Below are 16,675 nucleotides of genomic sequence, written 5' to 3'. Positions count from 1 at the left end.
CCCATAGGTCAAGGCCCATCATTAATTTGGCCTTACCAATAATTAGGTGGAGGTTTTGTCTTCGCCTGTCTGGTTCCTTTGTTTTATTTCTCAAGTGTTCTGTTATCAGACGCTGGGCAGGTGAGCAAGGATGTATTTGATGATCATCCCCAAAGGATCGGGCTACGGGTCCTGCTAGATTCTTGGTATCCTCCTTGGAGACATGGCCTAACCTGGGCTAGCGCTTGGCTTCTTCAAAAATACCCACATCTCCTAGGGGCTGTAGGTTCAGGGACTAACTTTTCCATATTGGAAATCAGAACCTACTCCCCAGACCTTCCCTTTTGTGACATTGTCTTATCTAACTTTCTACACAATCTTACGAAAAGGTATTTCTATTCTTCCTGCCGAGAGAGGTGCAAAGCCTTGCTCAGGATCTCAGAGCCAGTCCGTGGGGAAGGCTCCCCAAATGCAGGCAGTTCGAATGTCAATCTAACCTCCTCTGCCCTGCAGCCCTTTTAAGCTAATTTACATGAAAACAAGTTCAAAGGAATAGTGACCGATTTTGCTCATCGTTACACAAAAGTACATCTTTACCGAAAAATAATAGATTTATGAGAAAATAAATGCAAAGCTCAGAGGAAAATGTTCAGTTAAAATATTTAATATTTGCCTCACACCCAGTCCTAGGATGAGCGACCTCCAGCTCACCCCTGGGGTCCCATGTCGCTCATACTCCCCAGCCAGGTCTCTCCATCAAAATAGAGCCCCGCTCCCAATTGGCGGTTGCTGGCTGAAAGAGCCAGGCAATTGGAGAAAAGTGAATTTGTTACCTGAATGATGCCGCTACTTTCGGACGCCTTCCCCCGCCCTTTGCGTGGCCCGGAGTAATTAAGAACTAGAATTTCTCGGTGCCCAACCGGGTCCCCCAGCTCGCCGTTCCGCCCCCACCGGGGCCCTCCGCGCTTCAGGGCCTCGCGTCCTCTCCTTTAAGACAAGCCCCGCCCCAACACCCACGCCTCCCCGCCTTCCAAGCCCTGCCCCCTCCGGCCCTCCCCTTTAAGGACCGGCCCCGGACGCAGACGAGGCTGTGACGCGGCCGCCGGCCCTCGGGCTGGGTACATTGTCGCGCGCGGCCGCTTCCCCCCGGCCGGGCCCCCGCCGCCCGCGTTCCACCGAGCGCCAGGCCCCCGGGGGGAGGGAGGGAGGGAGCAGGGCCGGTGGGCGCCTACGGCGCGCGGCAGGACCCACGGAGCCCCGCGACCCACCGAGCCTGGAGCCGGGCCGGGGCAGGAAAGCCGGCTCCAGCCCGGAGCGAACTTCGCAGCCGGGCGGGGGGCGGCGGGGACCCCGTCCGGAGCCGGAGGAGGGGGCGGCCGCGGGCCCTCTCGCCTCTGCTCCCGCGTCTCCGGGCACCATGCTGTCCAACTCCCAAGGCCAGACCCCGCCGGTGCTGTTCCCCAGCCCGCCGCCGCCGCCGCCGCAGCAGCAGCAGACCCCCGCCCCGGCCCAGCCTCATCCCCCGGCCCAGCCGCCGCCGCAGCCCCCGCAGCAGTTTCCCCAGTTCCACGTCAAGTCGAGCCTGCAGATCAAGAAGAACGCCATCATCGACGACTACAAGGTCACCACCCAGGTCTTGGGACTGGGCATCAACGGGAAAGTTTTGCAGATTTTCAACAAGAGGACCCAGGAGAAATTCGCCCTAAAAGTAGGTTTGGGGGAGCGGGGAGGACGGGCAGAGGGGGCTCCCGGGGCGCCCCAGCGTTCCGGAGCCGCAGAGGTGAAGTCTCAGCCTGATCGCACCGACCCTGTCCTGGGACCGGGCGTCCGGGCCGCGGAGGAGTGGCGGCGGCGGAGCTCGCGTCCGACCCGGGGGTGCCCCGCGCGGCGGGGGCGGCGGGCAGGGGGGTCAGGTCCGCGCAGACCTCGCCGCCGAGATGAGTTTCCGGTCACCTCCGGGTGAGAGTGGCGGGGACTGGGGAGCCCTCGTGAGGACTCTGCCATTTTGGGGTTTGAGCGGGATCCAGCCAAGGCGCAACGGTTGGCTTTGGGACCACTTCTGCTAATTTCACCCGTCTCGAGGAAGCGATTATCGGGGGCTGTGGTTCTCCATCTCCTCCCTCTTTTTCTTTCTGCGGGCACAAAAGGCCCATTACTCATTGAGCTGGTTGGTCGGTTTGGTTTGGAGAAGTAGGATCTCAGAGGTTTATTTAGCCTCGCTCCTTATTTGGGAGCCGGAATGTGTGATTTCACTTCCCTGGGCCTCGTGAGCGCTGCCGTGCCGCCTTGGGACGCGAGGGCCCGGGAGGTGCTAGGCTGGAGATTCCGCGCGGACGCTGCCGTCCGTGCGCAGGGTTGGGATTGTTTTGATCCGAGAGCAGGCCCCCTCCTACCTTCAGTGCCGGTGAGGCTCCATATGGGAGGCCAGCAGGCTCCCGGCGTTGCCTGCTGTTTCCATAGCCCCATTGATCCCTGTAAACCGGCTTTCCAAACCGCGGCGTGGCCCCGCGCTGATCCCGCAAATCAGAGGTGGTCACTTGAGCCCTGGGCCTGGGCGATTGGTCGACAGAGGGAACGAGCGTTATCCCTGAGCTGGGGAAACCCAACCTCTTTTTTTTTTTTTTAAAGGGGGTGTGGTGGAGGAATATGGGGATTTAAGTGAGAAGTTAAACAGAATGGACTTGGAGGTCAGATCAGATGAGTGGGTCCCACTGCTGTGTGAGCCAGTGTTCGAGGTCACTAAGAAGGTTTTCCCCTTAGGGAAGTTTCAGATCAAACCACATCTCTAAAGGTGACACATCACGCCTATTTCCCCCGAGGTATCTTAATGATTGGAGGAGGAGAAAAATACTTCCTGTTGTATTTTTCTCTTCCCCCTCAATCCTCACTGGCTAGCTGTATTTCAGCAATTAATGCAGAACTTCACATATGGTGGAACTGTTGGAATACATAATTAGATGTAATAGAACCCTGGTACTTTGGGGTTGTAAACAGCAAGTAGGTCCAACTTACAGATTTTAAAGCCTCTGAAATTATTTTCTTTCTGCTTTCCTCTTTTTGGGTTGCACATTGGGCAGACCCCAACACCGCCACATTTCTTTGGTTTCTAAGTACTGCTGCGGGCTTTGGGTTGTTTAGTGTTGACTGTTGGAGAAGGAATATAACAGTATCTTGAACACTTTAATATCTGCTCTTTAAATTGCTTTTTCCCCATAACTCATAACTGGGGGGCAGGGAGAGGGGGTAGTTGTTTGACCATGTTTCTGACCTTGGTGAGTGGAGTTGAGTGAATACTGTTTTACCGCAGTTAACCTGTATTGTTGGGGAAGTGACAGACGTTTTCTTTGGGAGAGTTTTCTGTCCCCTTCGAGACGCCATCTGCCTTCACCCAACAGCAGTTTGAGGACACTGGCTGCTCTTTGCTTGGGTAGTTGGAATACTGTATACAGACTTCAAAACAAAAGCTCTCAACTTCTGCTCCTCATTTTATTTAATGACACACAAAACCACATTCTAAAATGCTTTTGGGTGGCAATTCGTATTTCTGTTATAATTAATAGGAGAGAGATTTGGGTATTTTCCCCCTCTGAATAATTCCGAAAGGAAAAATCCAGCAGTATTTTAGGTAAAACTCACAGTTTATCCTTCTCAGGTTAGAAGTGGGTGAAGATTGTAGTCAGAGGCTGTTTTGACAGGCAGCTTGTTCCCAGATTTTGTAAGTTGACTCAACGGTTAAATTGTAGATTTCCCACACATCTTTGTGTAAAAACTTAATAACTGAGGAAGAAAGAGGGATGCTGTGAGAGACAGATGGTAATGTCAATACCATTTGCATATCCAAATATTGGCTAAGACGTAATTACAGCTTGGCGGGCGGGGGCAGGGAGAAGCTGGCCCAAAGAATCATGTTCTGGAGATGTACACCGAAGAGATTTCTAGATCTTGAATGTTGATTGACTTACCCTTAGGTGCTGAGTGGCGAGATGATTTTCTAACCCAAGAGTGTTTGATGGCAGAGCAAGGGAGGAAGATGTGGTAGGCTGGATGGGCTCCCCATCAGGAAGATGCCTGAAAGAGAAGGTTTAGGGGAGTTGAGGGGAGTTCTGACATTTGCTATTTCATAGCTCTGGGAGTTGATGGGAGGTGGCGGCTGCCAAGGCGCCCTGCTGGTACCTCCACTCTGAGAGCTGACGTTTACATGTCTTTGGAGGGGACTGCGACCTCACTCGCCATCTCTCCTGGCTGCTTTTGCTGAGTTCTGAGTCATTCTCATGCTACAGTCAGAATGGAAGGCCCTGTAGAGGTCGTTTCATTGAGCCCCCTCATTCTGCAGATGAGAAACCCAAGGCCCGGAGCAGAGACTCACTTAAGGTGACATAGGCATGTCCTGGGCAGAGCCGGATTTGAACCCAGGACGCCTGACTGCCCGTGTCAGGCCTCTTCCACCTGGTAACTGCAGTGACATCAGCAGTCTCCAGCCTGGGGCTGGCTGCTCTCCAGAGCCCCTCCAGCCCTGGGAGCCACTCTGTGCAGGCCCTCATCGACTGTCAGCAACTGGGTGCTGGGTGGGTACTTATCTCCTCCCCAGCAGTAACACCCAAAGTTGGAGGGGCAGCTTATAAACCGACTCAGCATGTCCATGACTCTTGCATGTATGGTAACAAGCATTTTTTTAAACCACTCTCACCCCTTTTCCTGTTTGAAAGAAATCTTATTTATTAGTAGTATTTTTTTTTATAAGAAATGGGAACTCTATTAATCATTTCTTTGGTCGTCAACCCAGCTGTGTGGCAATGGATCATATTTCTTGCGGAGTCCCTCAGCTGCTTCCTGCCTCACTGTGTCATGGTGACTGTTAGGTATCAGCTAAACAAATTTAATTAAAGCTGGCACTGCTGTCCCTCTCTGCTGTGCGAGTCTGATTAAGTGAAGCACGTTATTGCGCTACAAAATATAGAATGTTGTCATAACTTATCTCTGTTTACCTTTCCATTGCGTGCATTGGAAAAAACAAGGTCCTGTGGTTTCGTCTCCTTTCCGTTCTCCAGCAGTCCTGACCCTCCCCAGGTCACTTAGTGTCGCTGTGATGTGGCTTCCTTGGTGTTCTGGATGGGAGACAGTTAGAAACTTCCATGGTTGGTCTGGATGCTGCTAGAGGGGAACACAAGAGTTCCCACATGCCCGACAGTACAGCCCACATCCTTTCCAGCACACCTCGTGATGTGTCCCTGTCAGGGACCAAGATAGGTAGTGTGACTGGGTGAGGGGCAGTGTTCCAAACTGGGGTTTGCCTGGATGGAATCACAAAGTGACAGAAGTTTCATTGACCAAAAACAGCCTCTTTTATATTCACTGTGGTTATAGGTGCTGGATGGTTTGCTGAGCATCCTACCATATGCTTCGTTGATTGGAGGGTAGACATATAAAGCGGCCTTAAAGTTTTGGGGGCCAAGAAACCAATTTGGAGAAGGCAAAATTAACAAATGGTAGTGTAAGGCTGCATTGTTCAACACGGTGCCAATACCCATGCATGGCTATTAAAATCAGAATTAATTACATTAAACTGAATTAAAAAATCTGTTGCTGGCCACATTTCAGGTGTTCAGTGGCCACATGTGGTTCATGGCTAATGAATTGAACAGTGCAGAAGATTACTTTCATCCTTATAGAAAGTTCTACTGGACTTTGCTGGTCCAGACGTTAAGTTTTGCAGCTGGGAATAGAGGAGCTTTGAAAGGGAAATCTGTGAGGACCGAAGGTGCTGGGATAGCTCCCTGCCGGGTGCAGGAGGTGGGGACGGTGGTCCTGAAGGAAGAGCCAGAGAGCAGGTCGGTGAGGGGGAGTGGGGCTTGTGGCTCAGTGGTGAACCTTACCCATCTTTGTGTAAAAAGTAGGCTTTAAAGCATTTGAGGAGCATGAAATAAACTAACAGGATGTTACAAAGAAAGGTTATGAATTTCTGAGGTTGGGGTGTGTGGTTTTTTGAGGGAAGGCCTGGTTCCTGGTTTTAGAGATCCTGTCCCTCACTGGGGCCGTGGCCCTGGCTCCTGTCTGCTGCAGATCAAAGCCTGGTCTGCTCATGGTCTTTTTCCACTTGTGAATTCTAGGCTTTGATGGGGCTTGAGAATAATCTTCTGCCAAGATCCGGGATCAGTGGCTGACACAAGGGGGCAGAAAAGGAGCCCCAGGCCTCAGACCAGATTGGGATGGGGTCTAGGAACTGACGGGGCACCCTTTGAGGATGAAGGTGTTGGTAGCCATGATTGGGATGCTTTGACTGCTTGGAGGCTGAGGAGTTGGGCCATCAGCAATTGATTCCATTTAAAGAGCAGGTGCAGGGGATTCAGGCCAGGAGGAGCCACTGGAGGCAAACTTGATCCCAGACCAAAGCCTGGGGTTGCGGGAGGGGCCGAAGCTTCTGTCACCAGCAGAGCCCAGTGTGTGGAGTCTCTGCCAGGGGGAATGTCAGCCAGGCAGGGAAGGGCAGAGCACCGGCATCTGCTCTGAGACCTTTCTCAGGGCCCAGGCCGCCCTCTGGGGCTCCGATCTGGCTGCCCCCCAGGTGGTTCGATGTGTGTGATGCTTCTAAGGGTCATGTGCAGTCTCTTTTTCCCCCACTCTGCCTTGTACTGTTCCTTTCCAGGGAGGAGGGTAGACAGGACAGAGTTGTTATTTGGGTTTGAAGGGGCCTAAGCTGCTCTTGGTAATGATATAAGGCCCAGTGGTGGAGGGACCCACACCTCCTAGCACCTTACAGCTGGCAGCACTGCCTGGTCATCTTTCTTGACTCCTTCCATCTCACCGAGGAAGAGGCTGGACCAGTCCAGAAAGGGTCGGAGGTATGTTCACAGTCTTACCTGATGTTGGCATCAGAGCCTTGGGACCTGGCTCCCTGGGACCTCCTCTTTGTTAGGGTTCCTGTGGGTTTCTGGTTGCTAGAGGCAGTAGACTGGGACTGTAGGCCTGGCAGGTCAGAACTGAACTCTGCTAACCGGTCACTAGGTTCCTTCTACATAGGTCACCTTATAAACGGCAACGTTGGTAAAGAGAAGGGGCCATGCCCCTGGGCAGCCTGATGTATACCAGGTATGAGCCCAAATTAGATTTTGTGCCTTTTCTAGTCTTTAGGGGAATACTGATATTTCATATTTTAAGATATGTATGGGTGTAAGTATTTAGAGATGAGTCTGTTGCTATGGGTGATGTGCTAGATTAGAAAGCAAAAAAATGGTTTTTGTGCCCTGGGAAGTAGTTGTGTGACCTTGAGTAGGTCAGTTCAATGTCCTAGGCCTTAGTGCCCACATTGGAGGGTTAGGCTCCTGGCCTCCTTGAGCCTTCAGTGAGGGCGAGGGGAAGGCTGGGCTGCAGTGCCAGCCAAGGGCAGGCAAGACCGCTCGCTGCCTGCCCCACATCTGACCTGCAGCAGGATCTGGGCCCGCAGGGGTGCACTTTCGATAGGCTTAATGCTGGGCTCCAGGGCAGCCTGTGTCCAGTTAATTAATAATCTCACTGACCAGCTGTTCCTTCTCTTGTGTGAAGTCTCAGAAAGTGTTTCAGCCAGTGCCTCAGCAGAGAGGGTTGGTGTATAGCGGTGCAGGTGTGAGTCTATGCTTTTGCTTTTTTTGGTATCAGAAGAATCCTGTAGTGTAGTGGCAGCTCAAGTACAGATGGGGAATTCTTTATCTTTCCCATCTGGAACTCTGTTCCCACTTGAGGTGTGGGGCTGTGGCGCTGTGACGGGTCTGAGGCTGTGCCCCACGCAGGGGACCTGGCTGGAGCAGGGAGTGCGGGTCACCATCTAGCTTACTGTCCACTCGTCAGGGTCAGGCTTTGCCTTGGCATGTGGCTGGATCCATCCGAATGGGTCTTTCTTTTGATTCACCCAGAGAGAATAGTATAGGCCAAGGGCTGTACTGAGGTGGAAGCTGGGGACTGATTCCCAGAGCTGATGAGTAAATAGGGATTTGCATCTAAGTGTCACTTGGCCCGCCGGTTGGGGCTGGCTAAGATTTCAGGAGGGGAAAGAGGCGGGCGATGCCTGCTGATGTCTTTTCTCTCCTCTTCCTGCCACTTGAGGTCTAAAGCAGTGGTTTCCGCCCTGGAGCTCTGGGCTGTGGGGTGCTGTGTGCCAGGCCATGGGATTTGGTTGGAAGAAGAAGAGATGTGGTAGAAAGGGGATAAAGTTGTGCTCAGCCTCTGGCAATGTAGAGTTCTTGAGGTCTTGATTCTCTGATCCAGTGAACACCTTTGTATGCAACCAGCACGTGGTAGGGCTGGGGTGGGCCCCAAGGTCTGTAGCTGATACTCCCCTCCAAGACCAGCCAAGCCGTGGGTGTATTCCACTAGGAGCCAGAGCTGTCCAAAAGGGTCATGTGAAAGGGCATCTTGCATCTGAGGGACGTTTTCAGGCACCTCCATGGCCAAGGACTCATCTGGGAGGTGAAGAGCGGTGAGGACAGGCGGAAGCTGTGTGGCCACCTTTGGAAGCCTTTGTGTCTCAGGGAAGATGAGGGGGATACAGGGATCTGTGCCGTAGATGCCTTCTCGTGGGCTTAGCTCCACGATGATTGTTCCTCGGAGCCTGGGGCGGAGGTGAACTCTCTCCTGTCCCAGGTAGGGGAGGGGCCTAGGAGGAGGCCCAGGACGGGTGCCTGCGTCCTTACCTTCGTTCTCCGTGGGGCTCCTTACCTTCCGGTCCCCCAGGGCAGGGGGTGGAGTTGACCACTTTGCTGCATTTTGATTATCTATATTGGTCCTAGGCTCTCAGCCCACACTGGGCATTAGCAACCTGGCCTCCTGCCCAGGGCCCAGAACTTTACTCAGCCCCTCTGTCCCAATAGCTAAAAATAAACCTGCCACTGCCGCAGCCTCCCCTCCTCAGCCAGGCCCTGCTCTTGGCCCCAGGTCTTCCTGCCAGCTGCGGAGCTGCTTCTGTTTTCACTCTTGCCCTTCCTATTTGCCCCCTTCTCTTCCAGCTTGAGCGTGGTAGGCGGTTTGGGGCCAGCTTGCTCTTCTGAGTGCCGGGAGCGCACTGTGGCCGGTACTGGTTCTGCAGGTGTCCAGATGTATCTGTGCAGAGGCTCTGTGGGCTGCCTTGCCCAGGCCCTGTTAGGGGAAGGGGTAGAGGCAGGTGGAGGGCTGCACAGATTCATCAGAGTCAATTGGATTCTCCGCTGCGCTCCCTTCAGTCTGGCTTCCCTCAGGCTGCACCCGCAAGCAGGCTGCCCGGCCCGAAGGCTTGTGGGCTGAGGAGGAGAGCCCTGCAGGAGGCTGTCCCAGGCCGTCACCCCGACTGCCCTGTGACCCAGCACGCTGTCTGCCCGAGGACTCCTGCCCTGTTGCTGAGCTGTACTCCCCACCTCTGCAGTGTGGGGCTTCAAGTTACCGCGTTCAGAGGGGTGACCTCATTCTGCTGGCTGCCAAGAATAGCTAGGCTCTGCCTCTTGGGGTCTCCTTCCAAAGTCAGGCTGTGTCTGACCTGCCCCCCCACCCCCACGCACCCCGGCCTTCCCGGCTCAGCCACCTGCAGGATGTCACTGAGAGCATGGGTCTCTGCTGCCTCCTGACTGGGGTGTGTGTGTGGGTGCAGGGATATTGGTGATCTGTCTCCACTGGGGTCTGTTGAGGTGGCCTTGTTCCCTACTGCCCATGGCTCCTGGAGGAAAGGGGTTCAGGTTGCTGGGGCACCTCTTTAACTGACAGGAACCAGGCAGAGTATTCTTTGAGTTGGACAGTGGCATTCTCTTCTTTTTGATTTTTCTAATCCCTGGACAGGTGTTGGTACTGACCATGTCACAGGAGGGTTCTGGGTCTGTTTTCTGGATTAGAATTTATTTGGAAGAAGGGGTGTAGTGGGGGGAGTGATAGGAGCTGAGGTAGGACTTGGGGGACTCTCTGCCTTCAGCCAGAGTTACATGCCCAGACCGTGCCTCCAGGACTGTCTTCTCCATGTCCCCCTGGGGCCTCACTTCCCCTGCAGGGAGAGATTTATCTGCCAAGGCCCATGGCCTGGGAGGGGAGGAGCGGGGTGTCCATTGCTGAGTTATTTTTAACTTCCGCAGAAGGAGCCCCTGTCCTTGGAGTAAGCTGAACCCTTTCTTCTCTCCCCATCCTGTCTCCTTACCCACTTCTGTAGTTCTCAGAGGAAGGCTAGTAGGATTGCTAAGGCCTTCACGGGAGCTGCGAAGGGAAGCCTCTCTAAGTGAGGCATCTGCAGACTGCTTGAGGTGCCTGACTTCTGGAGCTCAAAGGGCTGTGGGAGGTGGGGAGGAAGAGGGGGAGCCCTGGGCGTTCGAGGCCACATGTGTGGAACTCAGAGCATCCTAGGAATGCAGGTGGACTGGTGCAGAGACCATGTGTACCTTGGAGCCTGGAGCATGGTCTGCTCTGCTGTCCTGGTGAGGGTAGCAAGGGGTCATCTTGTGCCTTTCGTCTGCCTCTCTCCTTACAGGCGCCCAGATCTCCCAAAGGCAGAAGGCCTCGGGGACAAATGGGTGCGCATAGTAACCTGCTTTGTAAGTGCTCACTTTTATAGAAGGGCCGAGTTTTTCTGTTCCCACCGATTGTGAGGTACCCAAGCAAGAGCCTATATGGATTTTCAGGGATTCCATGCCCTCCATGTCCCCATTCCCAGCAGTGCTCTAGTCACCTGTACTCTTGGGGAGGAGAAAGAGGGGCATGAGTGCCCCTTCTCCTATCTCATCTCTCCTGATTTTAAGGACTCGTTTGGTTACCTTCCCTTAGATTTCTTAACAGACATAAAGTTGGGTTTGAGATGCAATTAGAGAAGGGAGGAGTAGAGAGTAGTGGGGTGGGGGGTGCCTGGGAACCTCAGCCATGGAGTGAAGGTCTTGCCCCCTCAATTCCTTGGAGTGCACGGGCATGTTTGCCTGAAGGAAAGCTCTGATCATGTAGCTTCCCAGCTTAAACTCCTCAGTGGGTTTCTTTTGCCCGTAGAATACGGGAGATTTCCAGATCCTTCCCAGATCTGACCCCAGTTTGTTTTTCTCTGAATGCATGTTATAGGTCAGCTGAAGTGGCTTATATATGGTGTTCCCTTAATAGGACTCGGCTCTCCCACCGTCTCACCTTTGCCCAGGGGATGTAGCCCCTCTGTCCCCATCCCGCCCTGCCTACTCTGCCCTGAACAAATGCTACTTCCCTGAAATCTTTCACAGCAAAAGCGGGCCTTCCCTGTCCCTCCCCATCAAACTTGCCAAGGCACTCTTACCGTTTATTTCCCGTTGTGAACATGTGCAAAGTGCCCCTCTAGATACTGGATCATAAGTTCCTTGAAGACCCACATCTTCATTATTTTTATATTCTGTTTCCATGTGACGATATGCCCTCATTCAAAACAAATTCATGGAGTGTTTTGGCATCGTGCGTCATACCTAGCTGCCCAGTAAAGGCGTGGTAACTGAGTAGTAGTGGATGTGGCCCACCGGAACGGAAGGAACGAGCAGTGGTCCTCGGGGTTGAGGACGGCTCACCTCTGGGAGGGGAACGATCCTGGGCCAGGCGCTCTGAGCCTGAGCCAGGGGTAGAGTGAAGGTCTCCCAAGGTCTGTCCCAGTCCTCCCTCTTGTCTGCTAAAGAGCCACTCCCAGAGCAGTCCTGGGCATTTCTTCCCTCCACCCACTCAGATCTGCTGACTCAAGCTGGCACCTTCTGTTTCGGCTAACGGAGTCCTCGTTCCTGTAAGAGCCCTGACCACAGTTTCCCACTAATGCCTCTCCTCTTCCTCCCTGTTCCAGAGCCCCTCCTTTTCCTGTTCTGCCATGGAAATGACCCTTCTGCCCCTCGAGGAACTTTAACGGAGGGAGGGACAGACGTAACACTTGCCAGCTCTCTTACAGCTCTTGGCAACTTCTAGTTCCAGACACAGCAGCGATGCACAGATGGGGTCCAGGGCGACACGTCTGCTGGCCTTGCTCCTGAGTGTTTCAAGAGGACCAGTGTTGAGCTCCTCATTGCTGTGACTGAGGTCAGAGGTTTGAACCTCGTGGGGCCCCTTGCCCCCATACCACCGACTTACACGGGAAATAGGACTGGACTGGGGTCTGAGAGCCCTGGCTGTGTGGTCCTCAGCAGCTCGCAGGACGTGTCTGGGTCTCACCCAGTTTCTTCATTTGTAAATCAGAGGGCTCATACTTGGTCTCAAAGGACTCCTGTGTTGAAGGGCTTTCTTTCTTACTGTTGCTACAGCCCCAACTGCTGAGGACACAATCTGATGCTGGGGAAGAGCTGGTCAGGCCAGGTTCCAGGCACCCGGGGCTGGGAGCCTCCTCCCTGTCCCCACGGTCTGTGGGCCACCGTTTTTTTCACCCTTCTCCAGGCTGTGGTATTTTTATTTTGCCTATCAACCAGTGTTTCTAAACATTTATTTTCTTCCATGCCTGCCTTCTGTCTTCCCTGCTGACTGGGGAAGGCCCAGATGGTAGGATCAGCCTAGAGTGGGAGGCTAGGCAGAGCCATCCCCTTGGGTATAGACCCCTTTAATATCTCTGCTATGTGAGATGAGAGGAGTTCAGAGCTATGAGGTTGATTCTGGGTGGCAACTTAGACTAGACCTCTGCCTTTCTAAGCGGGATTTGCTTTCGGGTGTCTTTGATCCTCCTGAGATCTAAAGCAATTTGCTATTCAAGAAAGTTAATTAGGGCCAAGAATGACCCTTGTAGTCTCCCTGAAGATGGATCAGAACAGGGTGATTTTGATGCCTTCAACAGCCTTCTGTCTTCTGCCTCCTTCAAGTCACTGTGGAAAATTTAGCCACACTGTGAAGGTTTCCCAGATCAGTAACAAGTCTTTAATGGAACGGATACTTTGTATCAGGCATTGTGTTAGGTGTTTGACTTACACTTTTATTAATTCTTTAAATACTACTATAAACCAACAGATCCCATTGGCAGAAGGGAAAGCCTGTTCAAACCTGTTCAAATCAATTCAAAACATTCATGATTTGTTGAGCCGCTACAAAGTGCTGAGTATTGTTATGGGCTCTGGGGATGCATCTGCCCACACAGCAGGCAGTTGCAAGAACTCCTGTGGGCGCGGGGCCTGCATTCTAGCAGGCAGAGACAGACAAAGCATAGTGAACCAAATGGTGTACTTTGTCAGATGGTGGGAGGTATGGAAGAGCAAAAAATAAGAGAGGCAAGGAGGCCCTGGAATGCTGGAGTGTGTTTGGTGTAGGGGTCAGGAAGGGCTTCACTGAGAAGAAGTTTGAATGAGCTGAGAAAGTATTTGGAGGGAGGGGGTCAGAGCTGGCAAGTATAAAGCCCGCAGGCCATTAACGATGGACACAGATAACTCTAAAGCCTGGGAGCCTTCCGAGCTCACAGCACGACCTCTCTGCTAGCTCTTTCATGGCTCCATTGGAACACAGTACTTAGTTGATCTGGTGATTCATTTCATCATCAAATATTTATGGAATGCTTATTTTGAGCAAATTACTACAGTGCAAGATGTGGGCCCTGCCTTTGGGAATTTATAGTTTAGAGGAGTGAGCACCCATGTGTATATAAAAGGAATGAAAGAAACTGCCCCCCCCAAAATCTGAATTGTGTCCTTTCATACACACCCCCACCTGACACTGACAGAGGTGGGCCAGCTGGTCTGATTCCTGGTTGTATGCATGAAGCAAGAGGTGCAGGGAGGTGATGGTGGGTTGGTGGTGGGGTCAGGGCAGCAGGTGCACAGAGGATACAGAGACACGGGTTCCTCGATGTGGGAGGGATCGGCTGGGGGAAGTCATTTTTGCCGGGCCTTGGCAGAGGCCACTTCATGGACTCACACCTGTGACACACTCAGGGGAGGGTGCAAAGGCCAACGAGGGGGTTTCTAAGGAGCTGTGTGAGGGCCCCACTGGGTGCTTTCATCTTCTCTTTGACTGACAGGGAAGAGACAGTGTTCCCCCCAGGATCTTGCCAGTACTAGAAAATGTCTGGTATTGGACTGACTACCAAACAGAGCCTGGAGCCAGGGAGGAAGGGAGTAGTGAGCACGCCGTGGCCGCCTGGAGCCGGGCCGGGGTTGTTTTCATCCTGCCCTGGGCCCTCCCAGGGCTTCTCTCCACTTCTGAAGAATCGCATCCTTCCTGTGCTGAGCCTCCCAAGTGGAGGACTGGGCAGGCGGCACGCAGGGGACAGGAGGCCCTGTGTCCCCACATGCTGGCCACCTTTACTTCCTGACTCTCCGGAGCTGGAAGAGCAGAAGCCCAGGCTTTGGATGGAGCCGACCGTTAATGCAGATGGAAAGTGAAGCAACTGGGTCGGCTCTGTTTTTTCCTGAGCGCTGAGCTCTGACAAAGGAAATTGCAACATGTATTTTTTTTTCCTCCTCTCCTCTCCTCTCCCCTCCTTCCCTCCCCTCCCTTCCCCTCGTCTTTCCTTCCCTTCTCTCTCCTCCCCTTCCCTCTTTCCCTCTCTTTCTCCCTTTCTTTCTATAGAGCAAGAAGGTGGAAAAGCATCTTCCAGGAAACCTCACAAAAAACCTCTAGGCTTTGCTGGCTGGCTGTTGCTCTCCCCACAGTGCTCCTTGTAGGTAGCCTTCCATTCTTTCTCCCCCATCCATGCCTTCCAGGGACGCTCCCCTCTGAGGGACTGTGTCTGCACCAAGCTAGCTGCCTGGTCAGTGAGGGGCCGAGGGGGCGTTGAGAAGGCATTGTGACATGCCCTCCCGGTGAGAGACAGGTTGCATCAGCTCATGCCTGGAAGGTGGCCGGGTGGCCTCTTCTGACGGCCGGAGCTGTTTAACATGACGTGGTTCCCGATACCCACCTGGCCGCTCTGCCGCTGCATTGGTCTGGGTTCCTTTGGTGGCGCCCCGGGCGGCTGAGGCAGCGCTTGTTTCTCAGCTCAGATGACCCCGCTTTTTGGTAGGTTCAGCGCATGTGTCTAGGCAGATGCCGAGAAGAGGGGCCTGAAATGTGGGAGGCAGAAACCCAGGCTGGAAGACCACACACGTTAGTCTGGAGTCCTTGGTCAGGTTTGAATTTGGCCTCTGTGCTGTACCTGGGCAGGAATCCAGTTGTGTTTGGAAGTGTGCAGATGATATATTTTCCTAATGAAAACTTTTGAGGTCTGGGAAAGTAGTGGAACTTTTTTTTTTTTTTTTTTGGTGAGATTCATTTCCTCTCTCTCAGATTTCTATACCCCAATAAAGCCAACAAGTTCCATTACAAACCAGCTTTGAGACTCCCTCTCTAGTCAATTAAGGGGGTGTTCTGGGTCATCCCTGAGAACGAGGTCGGCTCCCTCTGCCGAAGCTGGGAGGCGGGAGAGCCGACAGGCTGTGCTGCCTGGGAAGGGCTGAGAGCTGCTGTATTCATTGCTTGCTTGGGCCGAGAGGAGCCAAATTCTCAGGGCTGAGAGTTTTTGCTCATCCTCTTTGTCCTCTGTACCTGTTGTCTCTGGTATAGAGGACAAGGAGATCCTCCTTTCCTGCTGTTTTCTTTGAATTTAATCTTCAGGCTAAATTTCTTTGAATTTAGCCATCAGGTAGGTCTCTTCAGGCTGGAGTTGATTGAGCTCCAAGAGGTCGTGGTGGGGGGAGAGGAGTCCGGATTTGCCTGTTGCCCGGATCTCACAGGGAACGCACAAGCCCTCTTGCACAGGAAGAGGGCCAGTACGCTGGGTGCTAGCCTCATATGACTATTTAAATTTAAATAAATACAATTAGAAAATTCCCCTGTAACACTAGCCATCTTTCAAGTGCTCAGCAGTCACCTACTGCTTGTGGCCGCTGTATCGGGCGGGGCAGAGAGCGTCCATCATCACAGAACGTTTTCTGAGCCAACACTAGACTCTGAGGTAAGTTGTTCTACACCCTGGTAAAGATTTACCCAAACTGGAATGGCATTTGTGGAAGAGCATGAGGAAAGGTTTAGAAGCCCAGGCCAGAGGGTAAAGAGAAGGTACTCATTTAAAAGGGGACCATAAATAGTATCTCAGTTGACTTATTTAGGACAGCAATCCTGGCAGATGGTCATCTAGCCCAGTGGCTCCCAAACCCAGTTGGTCAGAATCACCTGTGGTAACATTGGAAAACACAGATCCTTGGCACCTAGTGTGTATCTTATTGAATCCAAGACTCCACAGAGGTGCTATTCAGAATGCATGTTTTTATCTGTGATAATTGTCTGAGTTTGGCCACCACCAAACTATCAGACCTAAGCTTAAATTCCTCCAGTGATATGGCAGCAAATCCCTTTTCAAGAAAACCTTACCATTGCAAAGCAATGCTGTTATTAAAGTTAAGTGTTTCTCGAGTTCCTGCTTGGGTCCCCTGGCCTTGTAATACCCCTTGGTGCTAGCTGCGAGTTCCAGAGCTCTGCAGAAGGCGCTAGTCCCATTGGCCACACTCAGTCTTCTGCACGTACTTGAGCCGCGGCGTCCCGTCCCAGTGTGTCTTCAGAGCATGCCCCCTGCCAAGCGCCCTGGAGAGATGCAGGGAGGCAATATCATTTGCAAGAACCTCCTGTTGTCAGACTTTGCTGAAAGACTGGGGAGAGGTCCACATCTTAGTGGATGCTGACAACGGAGAGCCCTAAGGGTCATCCAGCTGAAGTGGACCATGAGCATCACCCATCTGTCTGCATAGGAAACTGCTCCTTAGGGAAACAGTCCCTTTCTCTGCACGATTAGCACTTGCTATTCTAGGCCACCAATCTGGTTTTCTTTAGAAGTGTTGAGAGA

The 16,675-nt window shown here is 52.8% G+C and overlaps 1 protein-coding gene and 1 long non-coding RNA gene across 3 annotated transcripts in view; one reads left to right on the top strand and one right to left on the bottom strand.

The window, feature by feature from the left end:
- Positions 1-1,077: 1,077 nt before the first annotated feature.
- MAPKAPK2 (MAPK activated protein kinase 2) overlaps positions 1,078-16,675 on the top strand; it is a 47,860-nt gene continuing 32,262 nt past the window's right edge. The window contains exon 1 of one of the 2 annotated variants that reach the window (XM_073217032.1): positions 1,078-1,687. In XM_073217032.1, coding sequence (XP_073073133.1) covers positions 1,397-1,687 — 291 coding nt within the window. In that variant the 5' untranslated portion in view covers positions 1,078-1,396. The remainder of the gene's footprint in view (positions 1,688-16,675) is intronic. The other variant, XM_037015145.2, reaches the window with a different exon arrangement.
- LOC118971828 (uncharacterized) lies at positions 2,373-14,508 on the bottom strand. The gene is made up of 2 exons (XR_012122902.1): positions 3,942-14,508; positions 2,373-3,756 (listed from the first exon to the last, which is right to left on the bottom strand). It is a non-coding gene; the product is annotated as an uncharacterized lncRNA (long non-coding RNA).

Source organism: Manis javanica, chromosome 11 (genome assembly GCF_040802235.1).
Source record: "Manis javanica isolate MJ-LG chromosome 11, MJ_LKY, whole genome shotgun sequence".
NCBI classification, from domain to species: Eukaryota; Metazoa; Chordata; class Mammalia; order Pholidota; family Manidae; genus Manis; species Manis javanica.
The sequence above is the reverse complement of the archived record's forward strand: the minus strand, read 5'-3'. Positions and strand labels throughout refer to the sequence as shown.